This window comes from Pseudorasbora parva, chromosome 9 (assembly GCF_024679245.1).
Source record: "Pseudorasbora parva isolate DD20220531a chromosome 9, ASM2467924v1, whole genome shotgun sequence".
Classification (NCBI taxonomy): domain Eukaryota; kingdom Metazoa; phylum Chordata; class Actinopteri; order Cypriniformes; family Gobionidae; genus Pseudorasbora; species Pseudorasbora parva.
In genome coordinates this window covers 42,778,799-42,802,243 of record NC_090180.1, presented here as the reverse complement: position 1 = coordinate 42,802,243, position 23,445 = coordinate 42,778,799, and the positions used below count along the sequence as shown (strand labels likewise).

The following is a 23,445-nucleotide window of genomic DNA, read 5'->3' as shown; positions in this document are numbered from 1 at the left end:
CTCACACTATACTATATAGGCTCAACGATGCACTAGTACTCGACACCTGAGAAACAAAATAAGAAACAATTGATTTGTGACTAGAAAAAGGCCTCTACGCCACACCAGAGATAATTCAAAATGATAATGTTGATTTAAAAAAATAAAAATAATAAGTTTTGCTTCAGGGGCAGACAAGGCCAAAATAACAAACAAAACAAACTTCTTTTAGAAGCTATTTTACCTCCAACAAAAATAAAACAAAAATACATTCAACTTCCCTATGTCCCTTTAACATTAACAAAGTTCAAAATAAAGTGTAAATAAATTGGTGTCCAACCCCCTACATCCCTTAAATAGACAAAAAGAACGGATTGAGGCGGTTTAAACATCTGTCGAAATTTGCCGAGGATTACCGAAACGAAGGTGACTGAGTTGATGACACAAGTCTGAGGCAATATGCTTGACTACGGTTATTAAATAACATTTTATTAAAACATGCAAAGACCATACATTTTACTGTAATTTATTATGGATGCAGATTATTGTTAAGACTGGTTATATAGCTACTTTAGACATTAAGTTATTAGCATAAATATGAGTGACATTTTGGACAGGTGGTGGCGCTAGAGAAAATGAGTTAGAAACTCTAAATTTGGTGTGAATACTAATGGATCCTCTATCCTCTATATCCTCTTTCTGTGTGCCAAATTTCAAAACTTTCCTGCAAGCGGTTCTATTGGCTGCCATAGACTTCCAGAGCAGAAGAAGAAGAAGAAGAATAGGAACACTAACGGTTTCAATAGGTGCCTTCGCACCTTTGGTGCTTGGCCCCTAAATAATAACATACAAAATAAGAATAATCCCTTACTTTCATTTTTCATTGCAAAAGTAATTAAATTACAGTAACTAATTACTTAGTAAGTAGTTACACCCAACTCTAAAAACGGCAAATACATCTGTATTACATTCATACTACATACATTCTTATCATATATAATACTATATAGCATTTAGCGCTCACAAAGTACTTATTCAAAATGCAGCCACTGGCTTATTGCTTATAGAAAATTGTTCAAGTCTGTGTGCAAAAGGTAATGAATAATTGTCTGACAGGGGTGTCAAACTCACCCCCTGGAGAGCCACAGTCTAACATAGTTTAGTTCCAGAGTACATATACACGACACCGATTTAGGCTACTAAAAATGCTTACTTTGAAACCTGCGTTTTCAGGCCCCCAAAATGGCGATGTCAAAAACACATTAACAGTTTACCTGTAGTATACCATAGTAGTTTATGCTGGTGTCTCACAGTAATCCCTCAGGCACCTTCATTTGGTGAAGAATGCGGCAGCCAGTTTTTTAACAAATACACGCAAACGTGAGCATATAACTCCAATTCTCTCATCGCTTCACTGGCTTCCAGTTTGTTTTAGAGTTCTATTGTTTGTTTTTAAAGCTCTTAATGGCCTTTCACCACAGTATATAACTGAGATTCTAGCTTTGCATCAGCCAAATAGGACTCTTAGATCAGCAAACCAATTTTTGCTGGAAGTCCCAAGGACACAGTTCAAACACTGGGGTGATCAGGCTTTTTCTGTAGCTGGGCCCAGACTCTGGAACAAGCTCCCTGCTGATTTACATATAACCACTAACCTGGGCCTCTTTAAGGCTAAGCTTAAAACCCATTTATTTAGACTGGCTTTCAATGTTAGCAGTTGCTGTGGCATTCTTTGTATTATATTGCTGTTGGTTTCTTTTTAAAATGTTTTGTTTTATTAGTTGTCTTATTATTTTTATTGGAAAGCACTTTGGTTCACTTTGTGTGTTGTAAAGGGCTGTATAAAAAAATATAGATTGATTGATTGATTGATTGATTGTATTCAAATAAGCCTGAAGGACTTGACTCGATCAGCTGTATTTAATTAAGGTTGAAACTGAACTCTGCAGAGCTGTTGCCCTCCAGGGACTATGTATGAAATAAAATAAAAAGTCACCACAGTGTAAAAAATCCAACTCACAAAATTGTAGGCTAATGATTATGTTTCAGTTAACTGGACAATTCAATGCAAAAAAAGTTGGCTTAACCAGTAAAAAAGAGTTGGTTCAACAATTTTTGGACTAACCCAGTATTAATTGTATAAATTTGATTTGTAATTGCAAGTTAACAAGCATACAAGTTGAAACAAGTTAACAATGCATTCTGGGTGCATCATGCAAAACTCATCCATGGCTCCAGTATGCATTAAACCACTACACAATTATTAGCTCAGCAGCCAGAGAGACACTAACATTAAAAAGTCTTCAAACTGCTCAACTAAAGAAAAAACAGATCACTATGATGTGACATAAAAAATACAACACAAAATAAAAAAAAACTATAAAATCTCAGTCAGCTGAACAAAAGATCTTAAATTGGGAGATTGTGACTTTATTCAGTTAATGGGTTTAATTTAACTACTTTGTGTAAAAGTTGACTAAACTCAAAATGCTGTGGAGCAAGTTGCCTTACAAATTTAAGTTATGATAACTTTTCTTTTTCTTTTTTTATACAGTGCATCAAGCGGTTATCAGTCAAAATGCACCAGAAAGACTGTGATTAGGTAAGAAAGGTAAGGCTTTGCATTTGTTCTGCATTAGCTTGTCTGGCTTTATAACTGTTGAAATGCACACTTATTAAGTATAACATGGGAAGTGAGGCCGATAATACATCTATCTGCAGTTCTATACTGACTTTCATGTGGGGCAGACCGGGGTTAAAACATTTAGACAGTTTCAATCTTGATGTTTGAAACCACAGCCGGATCTCATGAAAATGCATATGAATAGTGTGAGTGTGCAATGTCGTGGAATGTATATGCCAAAACTCATTTTGACGTGCATATGCTACGCTGTTTTTCGCATGCATATGATATGCACTTTATGGCGTATTATACACACGAACCCACCATCTCACCACCCCCATCCTACCCAAGAGCGTGTCATATACATGCCATAAAGTGCGTGTCATATGATGCGAAAAACAGCGTAGCATATACACGGCAAAATGAGTTTAGGCATATACATTCCACGACATTACACACTCAAACTATTTATATGCATTATGTACTTGGGTTGGAAGCCAACATACTAACAAAATCTATAATAGATAATGTTGGACAAACTTAGGATGAATTTTATAATAGTATTCTGTTCTTATTTTTTCTATCATATGCAGAGCTGGAAATATAAGGATACCATTTTTAGATCAGCTCTTGTGAATCTTCCCCATGTGACAAACTGCCACAGTTTAATTTAAGCATCATCAGATGAAATGGTGGGTGGTTTCTGGCTTGGTTGTTTGCACACTGCTGCATAAATTGTACGGTCTGTGTCGATGGTGACTGCAGGTTTTTGGTGTTGTCCTACTGTGCAGTAAGTTGTGTTGGGCCGATTATCTTCTGTTTCCTCTTGCATCAGGTTTTGTACCTTATGAAATACATATTAATAAAGTAGTATTTTTAAAATCTTATGCTTAGCTGAACAATTACAATTTAATAAAACATTCACTAACCTACAGTTTATAGCAGTTACAAGCATTTAATAAAAGCCCTTTTCATAATCTTGTTAACTTTATAGATCATTCTCACCCGTTCTGGAAAATCATATGTATGACTGTCACTGTTGAGTTTCTGCATTTCTTGATTCTGAAATTTTAAAACAAAACTTTATTTACAATGTTCTATCAAACAGTAATAGTATGTGTATGGAGTACATGGACACTGGCTTAGGCTTGTCTCACTGTGATAGGCAACATGAAAAGGTTCACTTCCACTGACTAAGGCAGGGAGCTGAAACAACATGGAGACAACACAACAAGACTAATACAGATTATATGTAGATTATAGCAAGGACTAAATAGGAGCAAAACACAGAACAAAACCGGCACAACACAGTCCTGAAAAGACATGAAGCAAGGAAGCACAATGTATAGGGTGTAAAGCACACGAGAAAAAGATAAGCACATAGTCAGACGAGGACTTGACACATTCTTGCCTTGTCCACATACCCACACTTGCACTGTCCCATGTCTTAAAAATGCCAAAGTGCAGTGCCCTTAATGCACACTAAACACACACCATCTCAAATATCACTTCTAGGCTAAGCTTATCCAATCATGGAGTATGTTCAGGAACTCGTGTGTCCCGAAAAACAAAAGCAAAAAAACATTTCACTGTAAGTTAATTTAATTATATGCTACAAATCATTTGGTAGCAAAACATGAAGTGTTGCACATTTTAGTAGTCAAAAGATAAGTAGGCTGTATATTTTGTACAGTAGCATTTGCAACTGCTTTTTATCACTTAATTAGAAGTACATCTTGGGGCGCTCGTGCACAGACCATGGAGTAGTCGCGTTTTTCTGAGCTCCTCTCCACCGACATTAAATTTTGATTGTTTTTGTAACTAACGTACCATTAATACACTTCATAGTCGAGAATGACTTATTGAAGGTTAACTTTAGTCAGCTGTTTCGAGTATTTTGTGAAATTTAAGTGTGTTTAAGGCGATTATTCTTTCACTCGTTCAGTCAGAAAAATGGCGTCTAAGAAATCTTCTAAAACTGCTGCAACTAAGGAGGACGCCAACACAGGTGATGCTATCCAACAGGGAAACGCGAGCGCGATTCTTGCCACAATCGGTGCCCAAGGGGAGGACTTGAAAAAGCTGAAAGAAGACAAGATGACCGCATTAAGTGCTCGCTTGGATACGTTGGATGCTACACTGGTTAACATGCAGTCGGATCAAGCCGGGGTTAAACAAAAAATGGTGGAATTTGAAGGTGCCTTGAGTGGTACTGATTTGCGCCTCGGAGAGGTTGAAAAATTGTGTGAAGACTTGCGTGCGGAAAACAAATCTCTCTGGGCTAAACTGAATGACTTGGAAGGACGCTCTCGGAGGCTGAATCTCAAATTTGTGGGAATAAGCGAAGGTGAGGAGCGGGGGCGCCCTTCAGTGTTCATCTCGGACTTGATTACCGAACTTTTCGGCCAAGACAACTTCCCCAAACCGGTGAAGATTGACCGAGCGCATCGCGCGCTGGTACCTAAGCCGTCTGAAGGCCAGAGACCTCGTACCATTATCGCACGGGTCCACAATGATCGGGATAAAGACTTGATCCTCCGTCTGAGCCGGGATAAGTTTCCTCTGGAATATAAAGGAAAGCGGATTCATATCTTCCCTGATTATACACCAGAGGTGACAGCGCAGCGACGCGCGTTCAGTTCGGTCACGAAAGCTCTGCGGCAGGCTGGGTTGAAATGGTCCCTGCGTTTTCCAGCGAAATTAATGCTTCATTACAACGGTCGCCAGCACTCATTCGAATCTCCGGAGGAGGCCAAGCAGTTTGTGGATAACTTGTCAAACGACCCTGCGTAGCCTCTATGATTATTCAGATTAGTCTGAGTATGGACCTCGACTATTGTGGACCACTTATGGATCCTGTTAATTCTCATTGCGGTACGCGATGTTGATTTCGGACTATTATTGCGGTGGAGAGCAGAGGTTGTTTTATTATTATTATTATTTATTTTTTTTAGAAGTACATCTTCTGTTAGTTACATAGCGACTACTGAACAGACATTTAAATATTTTTAATTTACATTTGCATTTTTTGCAACACTACGACACGAGTGTGACACAGTGTTCTACACACACTTGCAGTCTTCACGACTATTTGAACACTTGGGTCAAATACAGGAAATACGTCATGTAGACCTGCGGTCAAATGCAAAGACCGCAAGTGTTGATATTTGGGCAGGGCATCTGAATTCGAAACTGCACAATACTCTTACTATTTTTACCATATTTGTCTATGGCAGCAAAAGTGACTGTAGTAGGCTTTTCTGAATTCAGCAAAAGGATTACATTTGGATTACATTTATCCAACACACATTCATGCTCTATACAGAACATACCTTTTTAGCAATCGGACAGTTTTATCAACAATTATTTTCACTGTGAACCTGTGTGCTTGATGTGTATTACTCTTGTTCTATTAGCATGTGAAACAAATTGATCAACTTTGCTGGTGCCAAAAAGCTAAATTGTGATAAATTCAGGTTATTGATTTTGGTTGCAGTATTGATTAAGGATTTGGGCATATCAGTGTTTTCTTGCGAAGGTTTAATTATAAAGTAATCAGCAATGGTAGTTTTTATTTATAACCAAAATGTGTATAAAAAATGTGTATGCAAAGTCAAACCAGGTAAATAATGTGTTAATGAGTTAAATTATGTGGCTATGCCTCTTTTTTAGATTATATAATGCATAGTTATATGGTAGACAATTTTAACATCAAATATAACAAGGAAATATGATACCAATTATTCATGTTGATGACATAAATAAAAAAACCTCAAAGAGCAGCATGACAACATATCCATAATGTCTGCATGCAAAATGATGAATAGTATTTAAAGCTTACCTCGACTTGAGCATAGACTGTACTTTCAGCCTCTTTGGCACCTACAAGATTCAGAATGTAAAGTAATATATAAACAATGACATGTATCAAATAAAAGGGAATATGTTCATTTTTAAAATGCCAATTTGTTAATGCCAAACTACTCTAAACAGAGTCTCTCCTAACATGTGGCCCCTCTGCATCTGACTGTATTGAAAGAATCCAAAATAATCAAAGATATTTGATATTTTTCTTTGAACAAAGACATTTGTTTTACTGTGTTTCGCCCTCCTCTCTCTTATCAGTGGGGCTGTTTGGGATTCCTAAAGACAAAGAGATGTTGAGGGCCTGTAGGCCAAATGGTGCCACACCTGTAGTACAGTGGGGGAAGTTTGGTCTGATTGGTTAGTTTGAATGTCTCAGGGTTTCAGTCAGATGGTCACGGGATGGATAAAAGAAGATTGCAACTGTTGCTCTGGGTCTCTTTTTCTCTGGGGGTCTCTTTCCTCTGACGCTGTCTTTTGCTCTGGCTGTCTCTTCTAGGGCCTTCTTTGGCTCTTCTCTTTGCTCTCTCTCTTTCTATCTTTCTATCTCTCTCTATCTCTCCCTATCTCTCAGGTAACATATACATGCTGGGAACGAATAATGGTATAAGTTTTTATCATCTCATTCATCTATTTTGTAACTATTTTAAGTGTAACCATAACCGGATTTTGTCATTAAATTCTTTCAAAAATTCAGAAACATTCTTTTCTGAAATTCGTCAGAATGAGGACATTTTTCCACAATTGATCTAGTGTTTGGATTAAAGCTGGCCTTCTGACTAAGGATTGGGTAAGTCTGTTTTCATTGTTTATGAATTGCATGAAACAGAACTTCCTCCAAGAAGAAGGTTTTAAACAGCTTCAATAGTCCCATTACTGTACAATCCGAGAATATTCAGAATATCACCTCGGGATGGAAGGGAACATGTTTGATAAAAGTGACATATTGTTTGCTTTATGGAGCGAAAAAGTTGAGCCTATCTTGTCCAAACTTAAGAAAGAGTATATTGGAATTAAAAGTTCAGATGATGAAATGCTTAAATGGTGGGACATAATTGGCAAACACCAAAAGAAATCAAAACATGGTGAAATAATTGAGGCTTTAAACTTCATAAGTTGTAAAAGGCTACATAATGTTGTGACACCATTTCTATTATCAAGTCTAGAGGCTAAATGTAAAGCAATTGATTCTAAAAATGCTGAAGTAGAAAAGTCTGAGGCAAAGATTCAAGATCTTCAAGCAAAGCTAGATAAATTACTAGCTGATCAGTTAGCCCTGACTGAGAAGTGTAAAAATCACAAGGAGACCATTGCAGATCTCAAGGCTAAGCTAATAGCTAAAAAGTCCATCTCCAAAACGCTTAACAGCGATGGGACTAAAACGCATGTTCACTTCTTAGATGAGGTGACTTGCTCTAATGAATCTGAAATGTTTAGTTCAGAAAATGAATGTGCAACTCAAGGAAGTGTGCCTATTTCAGTTCTTAAGGTGATGCAGCACCGCAATAGCGCAGAGTCATGTACCAGTAACCTTCGTGTTCAAGCATTAGAGAGTCATGAAAATCCTCAAACTCCAGGAGAACAAAGCAGACAAACCTATGGCAAAGAGAACGTCTCGGTTACGTATGTAACCCTCGTTCCCTGAGGAGGGAACGGAGACGTAACGTCAGTGACTGACGAATGGGGGTTTCGCTTAGAAGCCTATCATCTCCGAGACTAGAAAGAGCCCAATGGCAGTGCCAATGCCATGGGCATGCGAGATTTGCATGCGTAACTCCGCCTACCCACGTGGGTATATAAGGAAGTAGCTGGTATCATCGCATTATGTTTTACCTGCTGAGGAGCCAAGTTGAACTCCGTTCCAGCAGTACAGCGGATGTGGCAACGGGACGTTACGTCTCCGTTCCCTCCTCAGGGAACGAGGGTTACATACGTAACCGAGACGTTCCCTTTCGTTCAGTCACTCCGACGTAACGTCAGTGACTGACGAATGGGGGTCCCAATGCAATAACGCCACTCGGCTGTCTTCCAGTGCCCTGCGCAAGCATGAGAACCCTGATGCAAGTTAGGACGGTCAAGGCCTCTACTTAACGCAGGAATACCAAGGTACACTGGGAGGCATATTCCAGGAGGAGATATGCGCCAAGATGCCTACCCGTAGGGAGGACTTAGGGATACACGTATGACCCCGGGGGGCTGCATACGGAAGATCACTGGGGTACCAGCCGTAGGTGGATTTTTAACCCCAGGAGGTGGCAAGGTTGCCAAGGGAATACACCCGCTCAGGGAGGCTTACGGTGGAAATACACATGTGGGGGTCGCCGGAGGGGAACCATGCACATGTGGCACCTGGCCGGACACGAGTGTCTGGGCTAAGGACAGACTTACTGGCGTCGGCGTCGTCAGTGCTGGAGGAGCTCAGGGCTCTCGGGGAACTCACCTGAGAAGAATATCGCACGTATCCAGTCCGTGGAGTGGAATGGCGAGCAAGCGAAGACACCTGAGCCAATCCATTACCGGCCGCTTGTAGAGGCGAGTACATAGTCGGATACAGGCTCCACTCGGAGGTTATAAAACCTGGCGAATGTGTTTGGTGTCGCCCAGCCTGCAGCTCTGCAGATGTCTGTCAGCGGAGCGCCATGTGCTAAAGCCCAAGAGGAGGCCACACTCCGGGTGGAATGGGCCCTGACCCCAAGGGGACATGGGCGTCCCTGCTGCTGGTAAGCCAAAACAATGGTGTCCACTATCCAGTGAGACAGCCTTTGCTTTGAGAGAGCCTTCCCTTTCAGCTTCCCACCATAACAGACAAAGAGCTGGTCTGAGGTCCTGAAACACTGCGTCCTGTCTACGTAAGCGCGAAGGGCGCGTACTGGACAGAGCAATGCCAAGGCTGGGTCTGCCTCCTCCGAAGGCAGCGCTTGCAGGTTCACCACCTGGTCTCTGAACGGAGTGGTGGGAACCTTGGGCACATATCCAGGCCGGGGTCTCAGGATCACGTGAGAGTCGGCCGGCCCGAATTCCAGGCACGCTTCGTCAACCGAAAATGCCTGCAGGTCCCCTACCCTCTTGATGGAGGCCAGTGCGGTCAGGAGCGCTGTCTTCATAGACAAGAACTTAACATCTACTCACCGCAAAGGCTCAAATGGGGCCCTCTGCAGAGCACTTAGAACTACTGAGAGGTCCCAAGAGGGTACGAGAGGAGCACGAGGAGGATGTTGTCTCCTCGCGCCCCTCAGGAACCTGATGACCAGGTCGTGCTTACTTACCGTTTTCCCGTCCAGGAGGTCATGGTAGGCGGCGATAGCGGCCACATAAACCTTCAGGGTGGATGGAGACAGCCTTCGATCCAACCCTTCCTGGAGGAAAGAGAGCACAGACCCGATCGGGCATTTCCAGGGGTCTTCTTGGCGAGAAGAGCACCAATTGACGAAGAGGTTCCACTTCAACGCATAGGCCTGTCTCGTGGACTCGGCCCGAGCGGAAGTGATGGTAGCCACCACCGGAGGTGGTAGGGTACTCAAACCTGCCGCGTCCCGTCCAGGAGCCACACGTGGAGGTTCCAAAGATCGGGACGTGGGTGCCACAGGGTGCCCCGTCTCTGAGAGAGTAGGTCTTGTCTCAGAGGAATTGGCCAGGGAGGGGCTGTCGCAAGGAGCACTAGTTCTGGGAACCAGGTCCGGCTGTGCCAGTACGGGGCGACCAAGATGACCTGCTCCTTGTCCTCCCTGACCTTGCACAGAACACGTGCAAGAAGGCTCACTGGGGGAAACGCATACTTGCGTAGGCCCTGCGGCCAGCTGTGCGCCAGTGCAATGGGACGAGTCGTGGGAGGCAAACAGATCTATCTGTGCGTCCCCGAACTGATCCCAGATCAGCTGGACCGACTGGGGATGGAGTCTCCACTCCCCAGGGATTGGCTGAACCCGTGAGAGCTCGTCGGCTGCACGGTTCAGGATCCCCGGGATATGGACAGCACGAAGGGACCTCAGGCGCTTCTGACTCCATAAAACGAGATGGCGGGCGAGTTGAGACATGCGGCGGGAGCGTAGACCGCCCTGGTGGTTGATGTATGCTACTACGGCCGTGTTGTCTGATCTGACCAGAACGTGTTGGCCCTTCAACAACGCTAGGAAGCGGTGCAAGGCGAACCGAACTGCCAGCAACTCGAGGCAATTGATATGCAGGCGGCTCTTGCTCTCTGACCAAGAGCCGGCGGCTGCATGTCCATTGCACATGGCACCCCAGCCCGTGGTGGACGCATCTGTTGATACAACAACATGCCGGGAAACTCGTTCTAAGGGCACACCTGCCCGTAGAAAGCTGAGGTTCGACCACTGGGTGAGTGTCTGTCTGCAGGCCCGAGTCACTGGGACCCGGAGCGTGCCAGACTGCCATGCCCATCTCGGGACTCGATCGCGAAGGCAGTGCTGAAGCGGTCTCATATGAAGCAATCAGAGCGGCGTTACCGCGGCTGCAGATGCCATATGCCCCAGGAGCCTCTGAAACAGTTTCAGTGGAACCGCACTCTTGCTCTCTATCTGCCTGAGGCAAGTCAGCAGTGACTGTGCGCGCAAGCCGGTAAGCTGCGCGCACATGGCGACCGAGTCGATCTCCATACCGAGAAAAGAGATCCTCTGCATGGGGCAGAGTTTGCTCTTCTCCCAGTTGACCCGAAGGCCCAAACGAGCTAAGTGGTGGAGAACCAGGTCTCTGTGTTCGCACACCCGGTCCCGAGAGTGGCCCAGTATGAGCCAGTCGTCGAGATAGTTCAGGATGCGAACCCCTTGTTGCCTGAGTGGCGCAAGGGCTGCCTCGACAATCTTCGTGAAGACGCGAGGGGACAGAGCTAGCCCGAATGGTAGTACGGCATACTGATATGCCCGCCCTTCGAACGCAAACCGTAGGAACGGTCTGTGTCGCGGAAGGATGGACACATGGAAGTACGCGTCCTTCAGGTCGATCGCTGCAAACCAATCGCATGGACGAACGCATTCGAAAAGGCGTTTCGCAGTCAACATCCTGAACAGAAGCCTGTACAGGGATCGGTTCAGGACACGAAGGTCCAGGATCGGTCGTAACCCACCGGATTTCTTCGGTACAATGAAGTAAGGGCTGTAGAAGCCGGACTTCATCTCGGCTGGAGGGACGAGCTCGACCGCACCCTTCGCCAGTAGGGTCGCGATCTCCGCACGCATGACTGGGGCATTGGACCCCACCATGGTGTACCGGACACCCCAGAAGCGGGGAGGAGCTCGCGCGAACTGAATCGCGTAGCCGAGCCGGATGGTCCATGTGACCCAGCGGGACAGTCCCGGCAGCTGTAGCCACGCTCCCAGGGAGTGTACCAACGGGGTCATGCGGAGCACCGGCGTACCCTCGGTGGGGCAGCGAGGCAGCGTTACCGGCCCGGACTCGGGTGGCGTAGCGGCCCGGTGTCGGGGCGGCGGTAACAGCTGCGCCCTGACAGAGGAGACCAGGGAAGGACTCGCGTTCCACTGGGGTCTGCTCTGAGAGGGGGCTGGCGACAGAGAGGGACGAGAGCGGCGTGGCCCGGGGGCGGCGCACACTGCCGTCACCGGTCTCTGGGTGCTCAGAGATGGGTATGTCAGTTCTTTCTTTAACCACATTAGGGTGCTGCCACCCCGGGGGGCGGCAGCGGAACGAAAGATTCTCCCCCGGCCCTCCACCGGGGGAAGGAGCGGCCCTGCTGCCGTCTCCTGGAAAGAACTGCCCATCTCTGAGCTGTCCGCTTCAGGAGCGCCGCTTAGCCTGGCGTTTAGCGGGCTGCGGGGCTGCTGCAGACTGGGGCAGCTTCTTGCGGCGCGCTCCGCGGCGCGGCCCGGGTGAAGGCTGCTGCTGTGGCCGCGCGGGAGCGGGGGGGACCGCAGGAGGCCGCCCTCGGCGGCGAGGCAGTATGTGTTTGATGGCCTCAGTCTGCTTCTGGGCGGCTGAGAACTGTTGGGCGAAGCTCTCGACCGCACCGCCGAATAGCCCAGCCTGGGATATGGGGGCGTCGAGGAAACGAGTCCGCTCGGCGTCCCACATATCGGCCAGGTTGAGCCATAAGTGTCTCTCCTGGACCACACATGTGGACATCACCCGGCCCAGGGAGCGTGCGGTAACCTTCGTCGCCCGGAGGGCGAGGTCGGTCGCGGCACGCAGCTCATCTCTGAGCCCTGGGTCGGCCCCACCCTCGTGCATGTCACACAGCAACTTGGCCTGGTAGGCCTGAAGAGTTGCCATGGCATGCAAAGAAGCGGCGGCCTGCCCCGCAGCTCTGTAGGTCTTCGACACCATGGAAGATGTGAAGGTGTGAGGCGCTCTGGGGACACAGCTGCATCGCCACAGAACGCTCCACCGGGGGGACCCCAGTGTACCCTCTAGCCGCCGCCCCATCGAGGGCGGAGAAGGCGGAAGAGGCTGCCAAACGCTCGCGGGAAGACACAGGGGCCCTCCACGAGCGCGCAACCTCCTCATGCACCTCCGGGAAGAAAGGAATTGGGGGCACGGCAGGACGGTTGTCCTGTCGTGGCGCACCCAAAAACCAATCATCGAGCCGCGAACGCTCTGGCCGGGGCGGAGGGTTCCACTCCAGACCAAGTGCTGCGGCCGCCCGGGCAAGCATGGCTGTCAGCTCCGGGTCCGACTCGGGCAATGCTGACGCGCCCGGAGGCGGCAGCACAGCCGAATCATCATCCTCGGAGGACTCTAGCCCACCTTGCGATGCGGTCACCGACATCTCGTCCTCCTCCGGAGCGCCGAACGAAACCCGCGAACCGGTCGAAACCGAGGCCGCAGGCTCCATCACAACGCTCACGGGTTCCGGTGCAACAGAGGGGGGTGTGGGCCGAGGCATGAGCGTCGGAGCTGTATTCCACACCATCACCCTCAGGTCACCCTGGCCACCAGCCGAAGAGACGCCCCGCGGACCGGATGAAACCGAGGCCGCGGCCACGTCAGATCGGGGGGTGACGGAGGGGACTCTCACTCCGGCGGCCGCACGGAGATCATTGAGTCTCGACCGCAACACGGAGATGGCCATGTTCCCGCAGTGAGAACATGACTCATCCACAAGCGCTGCCTGAGCATGCTGGAAGCCCAAGCATGCCAGACAGTGCGAGTGCCCATCGGAAGAGTGTAGAGACCGGCCACACCCAGAAGCACACGGACGAGACATCCTGAAAAGGACGCGCCACGTGTGAGCTCTTTTTGTGAGAGGATTTAACCTCGCAGTCGATGCCGAAGCGCCCAGGGGACCACAAACCAACTGGAACCAATCGTCTGACCAGCAGGCAGGAAGTAAGTGACCACTGGAACGCGCCGAACACCAACACCGACTGGAAGATCCTTCGTCTCGAAGAACTGACTTAACTCAGAAGGCTTATAGGAGTGAAAGGTGAGTAACCTTGGCTCCGAAGCATTAAAACATAATGCGATGATGCCAGATACTTCCTTATATACCCACGTGGGTAGGCGGAGTTACGCATGCAAATCTCGCATGCCCATGGCATTGGCACTGCCATTGGGCGCTTTCTAGTCTCGGAGATGATAGGCTTCTAAGCGAAACCCCCATTCGTCAGTCACTGACGTTACGTCGGAGTGACTGAACGAAAGGGAACAGGTTTTGCAGTTCCTGTCAGAAAATAGGCCATTCACTTTCAGGTCGACCTCCACCTTACTTTCAGAAAGATAGGAAATTCCTTTCTAAGGGCAAAGATTATCGCTCATTTGCAGGTAAAACTCTCAGTGAGTTAACTGCATTGTTCATGCAAGGCCTTCAGCTATTAACCTCACTGGCTAGTGGGCTAGCAGCCTAATAGCAGTGAGTTTAATAGTTTAACATCCAAATTGCAATGATCCTGTTTGTATTTTCAAATTTGTAATTGTACCAACGCATTGTGCGCATTGAACACATATTATAGTTGTTTGTGTTAATAAATACACATAGACTGGTTAAGTTTATTCTTCAAAACACATGATTGCTTTACTGTAAGTGTTGTATGAAACACTTAGGATAAAGGTTGTAGATGCTATGCATTCTAGGCCATGTATCTTGTGAAAATTGGAATAACGTTAATACTTGAGAATTGTATAGCAATTTCAAGTTTCATGTGTTTCTATGTTGAATTTGTTTGTCTCCTAAGTGGAAAACTCTGCTATTTTTCATATAGCTGAAGTAAAACCATGTACAGGAGCATAGAATTGCCATTTTGGCTACAGTGTAATTTACAATTGCATTAACCATGAAAATGTTTTCATCACAGCAGGATTCAGTCACTCTGACTTTTGCACTTTATCATGCTCTCTAATTCAAACATTGGTGGGGGGAGATGTTGAGCCAACCACACCTCACTCACATTCTCATGCTGGCTGCCTGTTCAACAGGACCAAATTTACATCACAATTGTAAACCCTCCTCATCATGTTTGGGCATGATACACACATAGCCACAGCTAAATGCATTCACATAGATTTGATCTTCACACGCAACACAAAGTTAAATCTACATCTGCCTCATAAAAATTATTTACATCTAGATTGTATTATAACTGTGAATTTCTTCCAGTTATTGTTTGTTTTGTTTTTCTTTGATTTACTAATTCAGTTCGTTTTTTGTCTCACCAAGTTAAATATATAAATGTACATTAGTATTTCTCCTTCTTACCTAAGTGCAAAAATTTATTTGATCATTGTATTGTAACAATGAATTTGATTTGAAACATTTCTGAAACGTATTTGATTATTTGTATTTCATCCATTTGACTTGCAACAATGTTTTTGATTTTGAACTTATTTGATTATTTTAATTTTGTCCATTTGACTCGGAACAATGTTTTAGGACATCTATTCAATTGAATCTCTGTATTTGCTTACACTGAATACTTTGTTGATACTCTTCATGAAAAAAGGGTTTAAAACCAGCAATAATTGTTGTTTTGTTATAATGCAAATTATTTTTAATGTTTCCAGAAACAATGTAAGAGCTTGTGAGATCTTCTTTTATTCTCAACCTTGACCACTTTATTAAGTATATCGATTTAATGGCTTATTGCCAGAGACCATTTTAATCTGACCATATCAAACTTCTGACCAATGACAAATGCCATGTATGCTTTTGCTCTCTGTTGTGCTATATGTTCTTTTAATCACAGGATCCCTGCTGGACAAGTTTACATCCTGTGTCCTCAGGAAGAGGGACAAGCGTTTGCTCTAACCTTCAAGGACTGTTCTCTTGAGGTGTGAAGTATTCAATGGACGTTTTGCATATCAAAGAAGGATGCAACACCATTTGATGGAACCTTCCCTATGCAGGGCTGCAATGAGAACAAAGACTGAACTGGCAAACTGCTTTTGCAACATTTCTGGACGACAAGTCTGAAGATGACATCTACACACAACTGGAAGAATGTCTTTGTGTTCTGTGTCACCTCTGGACACTTTATGAGCGTGGCCAAAGATGCCATGGAAGGTCTGAAAGAATCCAAAATAATCAAAGATATTTGATATTTTTCTTTGAACAAAGACATTTGTTTTACTGTGTTTCGCCCCCTCTCTCTTATCAGTGGGGCTGTTTGGGATTCCTAAAGACAAAGAGATGTTGAGGGCCTGTAGGCCAAATGGTGCCACACCTGTAGTACAGTGGGGGAAGTTTGGTCTGATTGGTTAGTTTGAATGTCTCAGGGTTTCAGTCAGATGGTCACGGGATGGATAAAAAAAGATTGCAACTGTTGCTCTGGGTCTCTTTTTCTCTGGGGGTCTCTTTCCTCTGACGCTGTCTTTTTCTCTGGCTGTCTCTTCTAGGGCCTTCTTTGGCTCTTCTCTTTTTCTCTCTCTCTCTATTTTTCTCTCTCTCCCTATCTCTCAGGTAACATTCTATACATGCTGGGTACGATTAATGGTATAAGTTTTTATCATCTCATTCATCTATTTTGTAACTATTTTAAGTGTAACCATAACCGTATTTTGTCATTAAATTCTTTCAATTATAAATGATTTGCTAACTAGTTTTGGTTTGGTATTGACTTTGAAGTGCTCCCTATTGCAATACAATATAGTCACATTAAAGCAACGCTCTCCCACATATTTTGCTATTGTAACTGCGCTTATTTCCGTCGTTGGTATAAGTTGCAGTGGGTGGTTATAGACAAGAAATGTACAGTTTTCTACCATCACGGTGATAATGTTTCTTTAGTCGTTCGGCAACCCTGCAGTCAGAACCACTGTAGGCGATCCACCCTTACAGTATAGAAAAAAGATTTCCATGTGTGATCACTGTAAACAACATGTGTAGCGTATGTTGCTTATAAGATAATTATTACATTCGTTTTTTAGAAGTAATCCTTTGTGTTGCATCTGAACTTTTGAATATCTTATTCTGAATATTCCAGCATATTTATTTGCCAATCCTGCTTTTTTGGCACCAGCAAAGAACAAATAGAATGCCTTTTAAGATGAATATGTTTTTTTTTTTTTTTGGTTACTAGCTTATGATATTTAAATGACGTAATCAGAAGAAACTGAGACAAGAAGGTCTCTATACTGAATTAAGGATGGGAGTATTCTACATTATTAAAATGAACCAAAAGAGAACAATTGTGTATGTCTATTTTCAAATTAATTTTCAATTAGTTGTCAATCAAACTGATGAACAGAGATCAGTTTTCCATATAGAAAATATGTATGAGACAACATGGACGTACCTTTTTTACACTTGCTATAGAGAAATGGAAATGTTGCAAATGCCAAAAGACACACTGTCACCAAAACATATGGCAAAAACTTGAGAGATGACTGATTGTTATCCACATCTGTGTTGACCTCTGAAAAAAGACACATATCATTCAGAACAGTTGCCAGTTCAGGTATTCTGAGATCAATCTAATCAGCAGTTAGACTAGATTTAGTCAACCAAAACGAGAAGTGTGTGTGTGTGTGTGTGCGCGCGCACGCAGGCTTTACCTTTATCTTTATAATTGACACATAGCGGTTTAATCTCTATTCTGTCTTTTTTCCAGCTAACTGGGTTGCTATGGTTACAGATGAGGGATTCCTCACTGCAGTCCAGGGTAAGAGTGTTGATCTGATGTGATGTCACTTCCTCTGGAGAGCATCTGTTGTTCTGATAGCTGGAGTTTATTGTGAGGTCATGAGCGCTGCATGTGAAGTTCACAGTACAGGAGTTACTGCTGGACCAGTTTGAGTTTACAGTCAGGACAGGAGCCTCCACAGCGTCTGAAACACACATTTGTTTTTTTTAACAATATAAAACATCCTCCCTCTATTGTGAGCTGTCAAATTCCTTTAACTGTTTACAGAATGTGCTTTACTCACCACAGATGAAAATGTATTAATGTGTTATGATCCGAACAAGTAAAATCACACTCACCTATAACAGATACTCTGTATGTAACAATAGTTTTCTCTTCTTCTCCACTAGTTCTTGCTCTGTAGAGTCCACTGTCGTTCTTCTGCATGTTCTTCAGTGTGAGAGAGAAGGTTTCATTGTTGAAATCCACTCTGTTCTTGTAGATCTTTACATCCTTTCCATGTATATATCTGACTATATTCTCTGATTTCTCTTTTGTCCAGTATAAAATGTCAAACTCTGGTAGTTCCTGTGTCTGTATATCCAGCTGAACAGGATCTCCCGTCTCCACAAACACAGAGATCTCAGCACTGAACCCTGAGTAGAGACAAAGATACTGTTTTTGCAGCTGGTAAATTTACCAAACTTTACCAAAATTTAAAAATACTGCATTCAAAACTTTCACAAAAAAAAATGAGACTGGTTATCAGCTGCAGTTGATTAGCTTGTGCCTGAAATGTTTGGCTGGTGAAGGGGAAAGGGGAAAGTAGAGTTGGAGAGAGAGACTTCCCTTTTTTACCAGGAGGATGGTGTCCTTCTCCTGCCTTCCAGAATCATTTGTTTATTAAATATTAACATTGTCTTTTGAGTAGATAAGTCATCTCAATATAATGATGAAATGTTTCTTAAGAGGTTAATCGTCCTTTATCGTCCAAACTACATATTAGCATATTGCCCGTTCACTTATTGTAGGTGTAGACCACAGGGTGTAGACACCAGAGAAACCCCTCAAACACTGCAGCAGACATCGGACAGCATAATGTCGAGAAGACGCTGTGCTCAACAGTGAATGTATTGTGCTTCGTATTGTGTAGGTGTCTGAAATACTACTGTAAATCAGGCTGCTAATAATGCAGATTACCTGTTGTTTTTACTTTGACTAAAGATAAAGGGTGGAGCACAGATTTGTTTTGCAAACATTAATGTTACATCAGTCATTCATGATAGTGCTCAGCTAATGTACTGTATGTGCTATTATTGATACAGTTCCCACATATGCACCAATAATTTAGAAAAAACACGCGCATGCACACACACACACACACACACACACACACACACACACACACACACACACACACACACACACACACACAAACAGTTTGTTGATGGACACACACTTGTTAATGCTGGTGGTGAGGAATTACATCTCATAATGTACCTCAAACTGAGTAGCATCACTAAGAAACGTCCTGTTCAAGGTTTGGGTTGAATAACTAGTTCTTCAATGTTTCATCAATGATTCGGACTTGCGCAGGGATTGGTGTAAAATTGAAATCATCCTAAAGCCGATGTTTAATGTTTAAAAAACAAGAATGGACGAACACGTGCCGCTTCATGATGGCTGCTGATCTTTAGAGCTCCTAGCAAGCTCCCTCTTTTATCAACATTTAACAGGCTAAATTTCACAACTCTAACAGCTTAAACACAATTTTAAGCCAGATGAGTGCCAACAAGAAGGCTGCATCCACAAGATACGTTGGAAGAAGTTGTCCGGAACGCAGTGCATATTGCGATGAAAGATGTGACAAAGTGCATGCAGTCAGTGACTGCTGAATTTCAATCACAAATGGCCGTCGTGCGAGGGCTTGTCGACAAAATGGACAATATCCAACGTGAGACGAGAGGCATGAAACAAGACGTAGTCGGCTGCAAATCAGATGTGTCTAAACTTAAAGCAAAGCTTGCCAAATTGGAAGATCGAGAAAGATGCAATAATGTTCGAATTGTTGGTCTCGCACCGAACCGTGAGGGCAACGCAATGCGCTTTCTCACAGAAATGCTTCCGAAGTGGATTCCCTCGCTCTCAAACAGGCCGATGGACAGCAGAGGTCCACAGAGATTGGTCGCACTATGATTTGATGAGTGGTGAGATATCAAGACCGTCAGTCTCTCTTAGATGGGACAAGAGAGGTGAGCAAGAGAGGACCAATTCTGGATGGTGAGAATAGGCTGAAATTCTTCGCTTAGTACAGCGTCTACACTTCGCAATGGCGGAGAAGCTTCGCTGACACACGGAAGGATTTGCGAGCTTCAGGAATCCAATCTTTTTTGATCTATCCAGCCATTCTATGCATTATGCATAATGGTGAGAAACTGTCTTTCTCTTCGCCACAAGAAGCAGCGAAGTTTCAACTTCAGATCGCAGACACTTCGCGGGCAAAACGGCAGCTAACTTTCAGCGATGTTAATCCATTCGAAATGAACACAAATAAAACTGATAATTATCCAGCCATTTTACTGGTATGGCTGTCCAAGTAACTGCATGCTTAAGGACACTCTACATTTACTATGGATAAACATAAGCCAATTAAATGCCGTTTCATCCTCAAGGTCTACTGTTTAGTATTTTTACATTCATGATTGTTTTTCCTGTTCCAGGCAGCACAAAATTTGAGAATATACGCAGAAAGGTGTGTTTTTAGTTGAATGCAAGCGGTCTGGGGGAGTTTCGTCCTGCCATGTATCTCTTTGTATATGTTAGTAGTGAAATGTCCAGTCAAACTAGTATTGTCTAAGATTGTATGCAACACTAAAAATGTTAAAGAAGGGAAAATCACCTGGGCCAGACGGGATCCCCCCAGAATTAATTTTAAACTTTTTGGGATATATTAGGACCAATTATGAATACTGTAATAAATGCTAAAATCCAAAAGGGACACTTTGAAAAACAAATAAATACAGCTATAATCTCTTTAATTCCAAAAAAAGATAAGGACCATACTAAATGTTAAAATTTTAGACCAACTTCTTTAATTAACACATAAAGCTTGTGATTTATTAAATTGGGATTATTTATGGATGGTGTTAGATAAATTTGGTTTTCATATGAAATGTATTAATATGGTACAAATAATTTATTATAATCCACAATTTATTATAATCCAGCAATTATAGCAACAAATGGCTTTTATTGCAGGAGTAGGAATATAGTGCGGCCCCTTTAAGAGATTCGCGCTCTCTATTGAACTACCGGTATTTTGCGTGTGCGCGCTGAACTGTGCCGCTATTCTCACGTGAACAGTGTGAAGAACACAGACTCGGGAGCGCTCTTGTTGAGAAAAGTAGCCTGTGGATTCGTTTTAGACGATTGTAATGCATTTAGTTCAATATAACATGTACTGTAAGTGGTGATGTGTCAATGATTCAGACATGAGCGAGAGTGAGCTTCAGTGCATCGCTCTCGTAGCGACTCAGGCGAATCAAACACACAATCGCCAGTTACATTTAACAAATATGTTTTGAATGCTTTGTGCATAGTAACAGACCTTCCCCCAACACAACAGAGAAAGATTCTCTGTTACCCTGGAAACCATCTGATAAGGCGTTTTATGGCCCAAAAGAATTTGGCCACATGAAAAGTTCCATACACAGAGAGTTAAAGCTTGTAAAACACACGCTTTTGCCTCAAATTATAGAGAAACCATCTATAAATGAACATGCACCCCAGGACATTATATGTAAACACATAACTGTCTTGTAAAATGTTTCTTCTGTATGGTATTTTGCATCTTTTTGTCTTTGTCTTAACAATTTACTAGTTCAGGTAACCTCATATATGTCATGTCTCCTATCAAATTAATGCTCACTTCACGACTTACACTTCCATGTATATCCCTTATTCAGAGAATGCAGTGTGTGTTTGTTGCATTAATTAGAGTATAAATGGGCAGAGACCCATCGATTCGAGCTTGAAACAAAGAGCCATAAAATCTTCTGAGGAATTTCCCGCCTGAAAATCCCAACAATCTCATTGGTTAAGTCTAACCCCGGAGGGTGGGACTACTCCCAGACTTTAAAAGGAGGTGCTCGGATGCCCTCCCCCTCTCTCTTCTCTTCTCTCTCTGGCTGAACCAACACGCCACCGTGGCTGGCCCTTGAGCCAGGCCACCAATGCAGGCCCTCCAAGCAGGCCCCAACACTCTTCCGCAATCTTCTCTTCTACAATCCGCTCTTCCACAATCCTCTTCTCCTCGCTTCCCTACTGCTTCATCAACTTACTAGCCCCAAGGGCATTCTTCAGAAGGAGAACACGGAGCATCTCTAGAGCAACCAGCCGCTCCCCCCGACCTCGGAAAGAACCGCCGAACACGCAGGACATTTGAACTCGGAACACACGCACACACGCGAGAAGCCAAAACTAAAGCAAGTATTCTTATTTCCAAATTCAAACTGCTGTTTAGAGGGTGTGTTATTTTCCCGTTGGGACAAGTTAACTCCGTGAAGGTTGTATTTGATGAACTGAAGGAAGCTGTCCCCCCCCCCCCCCCCCCCCAACTCTCTTTGTCTCTCTCTCTCTCTCTCTTTTTATCTCTCTAAGTTCAGTCTATTCATTATCTTCGTTTATGTACCATATTCTTTTGTTTACTATCTATATTTCTACTCTCTTGATGCATATTTAGTGTTTACTTTCTGTGTGAATTGTAGTGTTATTTTTAGTCTGTGTTTATTAAACCTCCAAAAGACATTTAATGAGTTGAATCTGTTATTCTGCCACATACACGAAGTCAATGAAACTTACGATCTAACGTTACCTAACTGCTTATGCTACTATTTGAGTAAAGTAAACTGTACGACCACTTGAAATATTGATTTTGTCCTGATCAGTAAAGTTAATGTTTCTTATGTGCTCGTAAAGCAGTAATCCCTTATTGAGAATTGATTTGACAGTCTATAACTAATTTGCAGGACAAACTTAGTAGGATAATTTCAAGCAGTTCCGTAAAGGGTTACTTGTATTTAATTAAACATTTTTCCCTATCGGAGAATTTTAATACGTAATGAACGACTAGCAAATTATATTCATAAATTCATGAATATTGAATATTAAATCCCTTTTGAGTTAATTATTCCCCGAGACATTAAACTCATAGTCATTGTCGTTACATGTATGTAGTGGACAGCACATTCCAGGGCCCAGTTTATGGCCGGGCCCCTCTTTGCCCGTAACAGTGGACAAAGGTTTGCTACATTTTGATTGGATCTTGTTGGACTAGCACAAACAAGATGTCCAACGCCATCAGATAAAGATGCTTGGACAACATCCAGACACCTCTTTGAGGGCAAGAAGAAGACCTCTAGTACCAAGCCCAGGAAGGACAGGACTTCTCCTTGGTCCACATGCAGTTTCTGCCCTTCACCCATCTAGAGATGGATCCCTAATGACCTGATTTGTGACGGCCATAAACATTCCTCGGAACTTCAGCAGTAGTGGGTGAAACAAAGAAAGACCAAAACTGATCCATCCAAATCCATTCACAACTATGTTTGGAAACTTTAAGACTGATGTGAACTACACATATCCATCTCATACTTATTCAGAGAAATAAGTATTCTCAGTGACAGCTATTGTAATGCAACATCTTCCACAAATGCAGCTGTTAATGAACAAATGAATGAACACATGACAGTTCAATCTTTTTCCATCATGTTTGGTGTCTATTTGTTTAGTATATTGCCAAGGGTATTCTGATGGTGGTTTGGAAAGTGAGAAATGCATTGATGAACTTTAAAGACCATTTAAAGACTTCTAACTGTGTACAGTATGCAAATGAGTTCCACAGGGCAAAGAAGGGTGGGCCACACTGTGTGCCCTCTCTGATGCCAGCAGCCA

At 43.7% G+C, this 23,445-nt stretch overlaps 1 protein-coding gene and 1 long non-coding RNA gene across 2 annotated transcripts; both read right to left on the bottom strand.

The window, feature by feature from the left end:
- Nucleotides 1-3,078: 3,078 nt before the first annotated feature.
- Nucleotides 3,079-17,240, bottom strand: LOC137089744 (uncharacterized). The gene is made up of 4 exons (XR_010907781.1): nucleotides 17,167-17,240; nucleotides 6,444-6,484; nucleotides 3,608-3,664; nucleotides 3,079-3,446 (listed from the first exon to the last, which is right to left on the bottom strand). It is a non-coding gene; the product is annotated as an uncharacterized lncRNA (long non-coding RNA).
- A 5-nt stretch (nucleotides 17,241-17,245) lies between these two features.
- LOC137089885 (CD48 antigen-like) lies at nucleotides 17,246-22,976 on the bottom strand (the record flags this gene model as incomplete). Its single annotated transcript, XM_067453448.1, has 4 exons — nucleotides 22,917-22,976; nucleotides 17,853-18,180; nucleotides 17,426-17,698; nucleotides 17,246-17,274 (listed from the first exon to the last, which is right to left on the bottom strand). Coding segments are annotated over exons 1-4 (690 nt in total), but the record flags the coding sequence as incomplete, so codon positions are not given.
- Nucleotides 22,977-23,445: the final 469 nt, after the last annotated feature.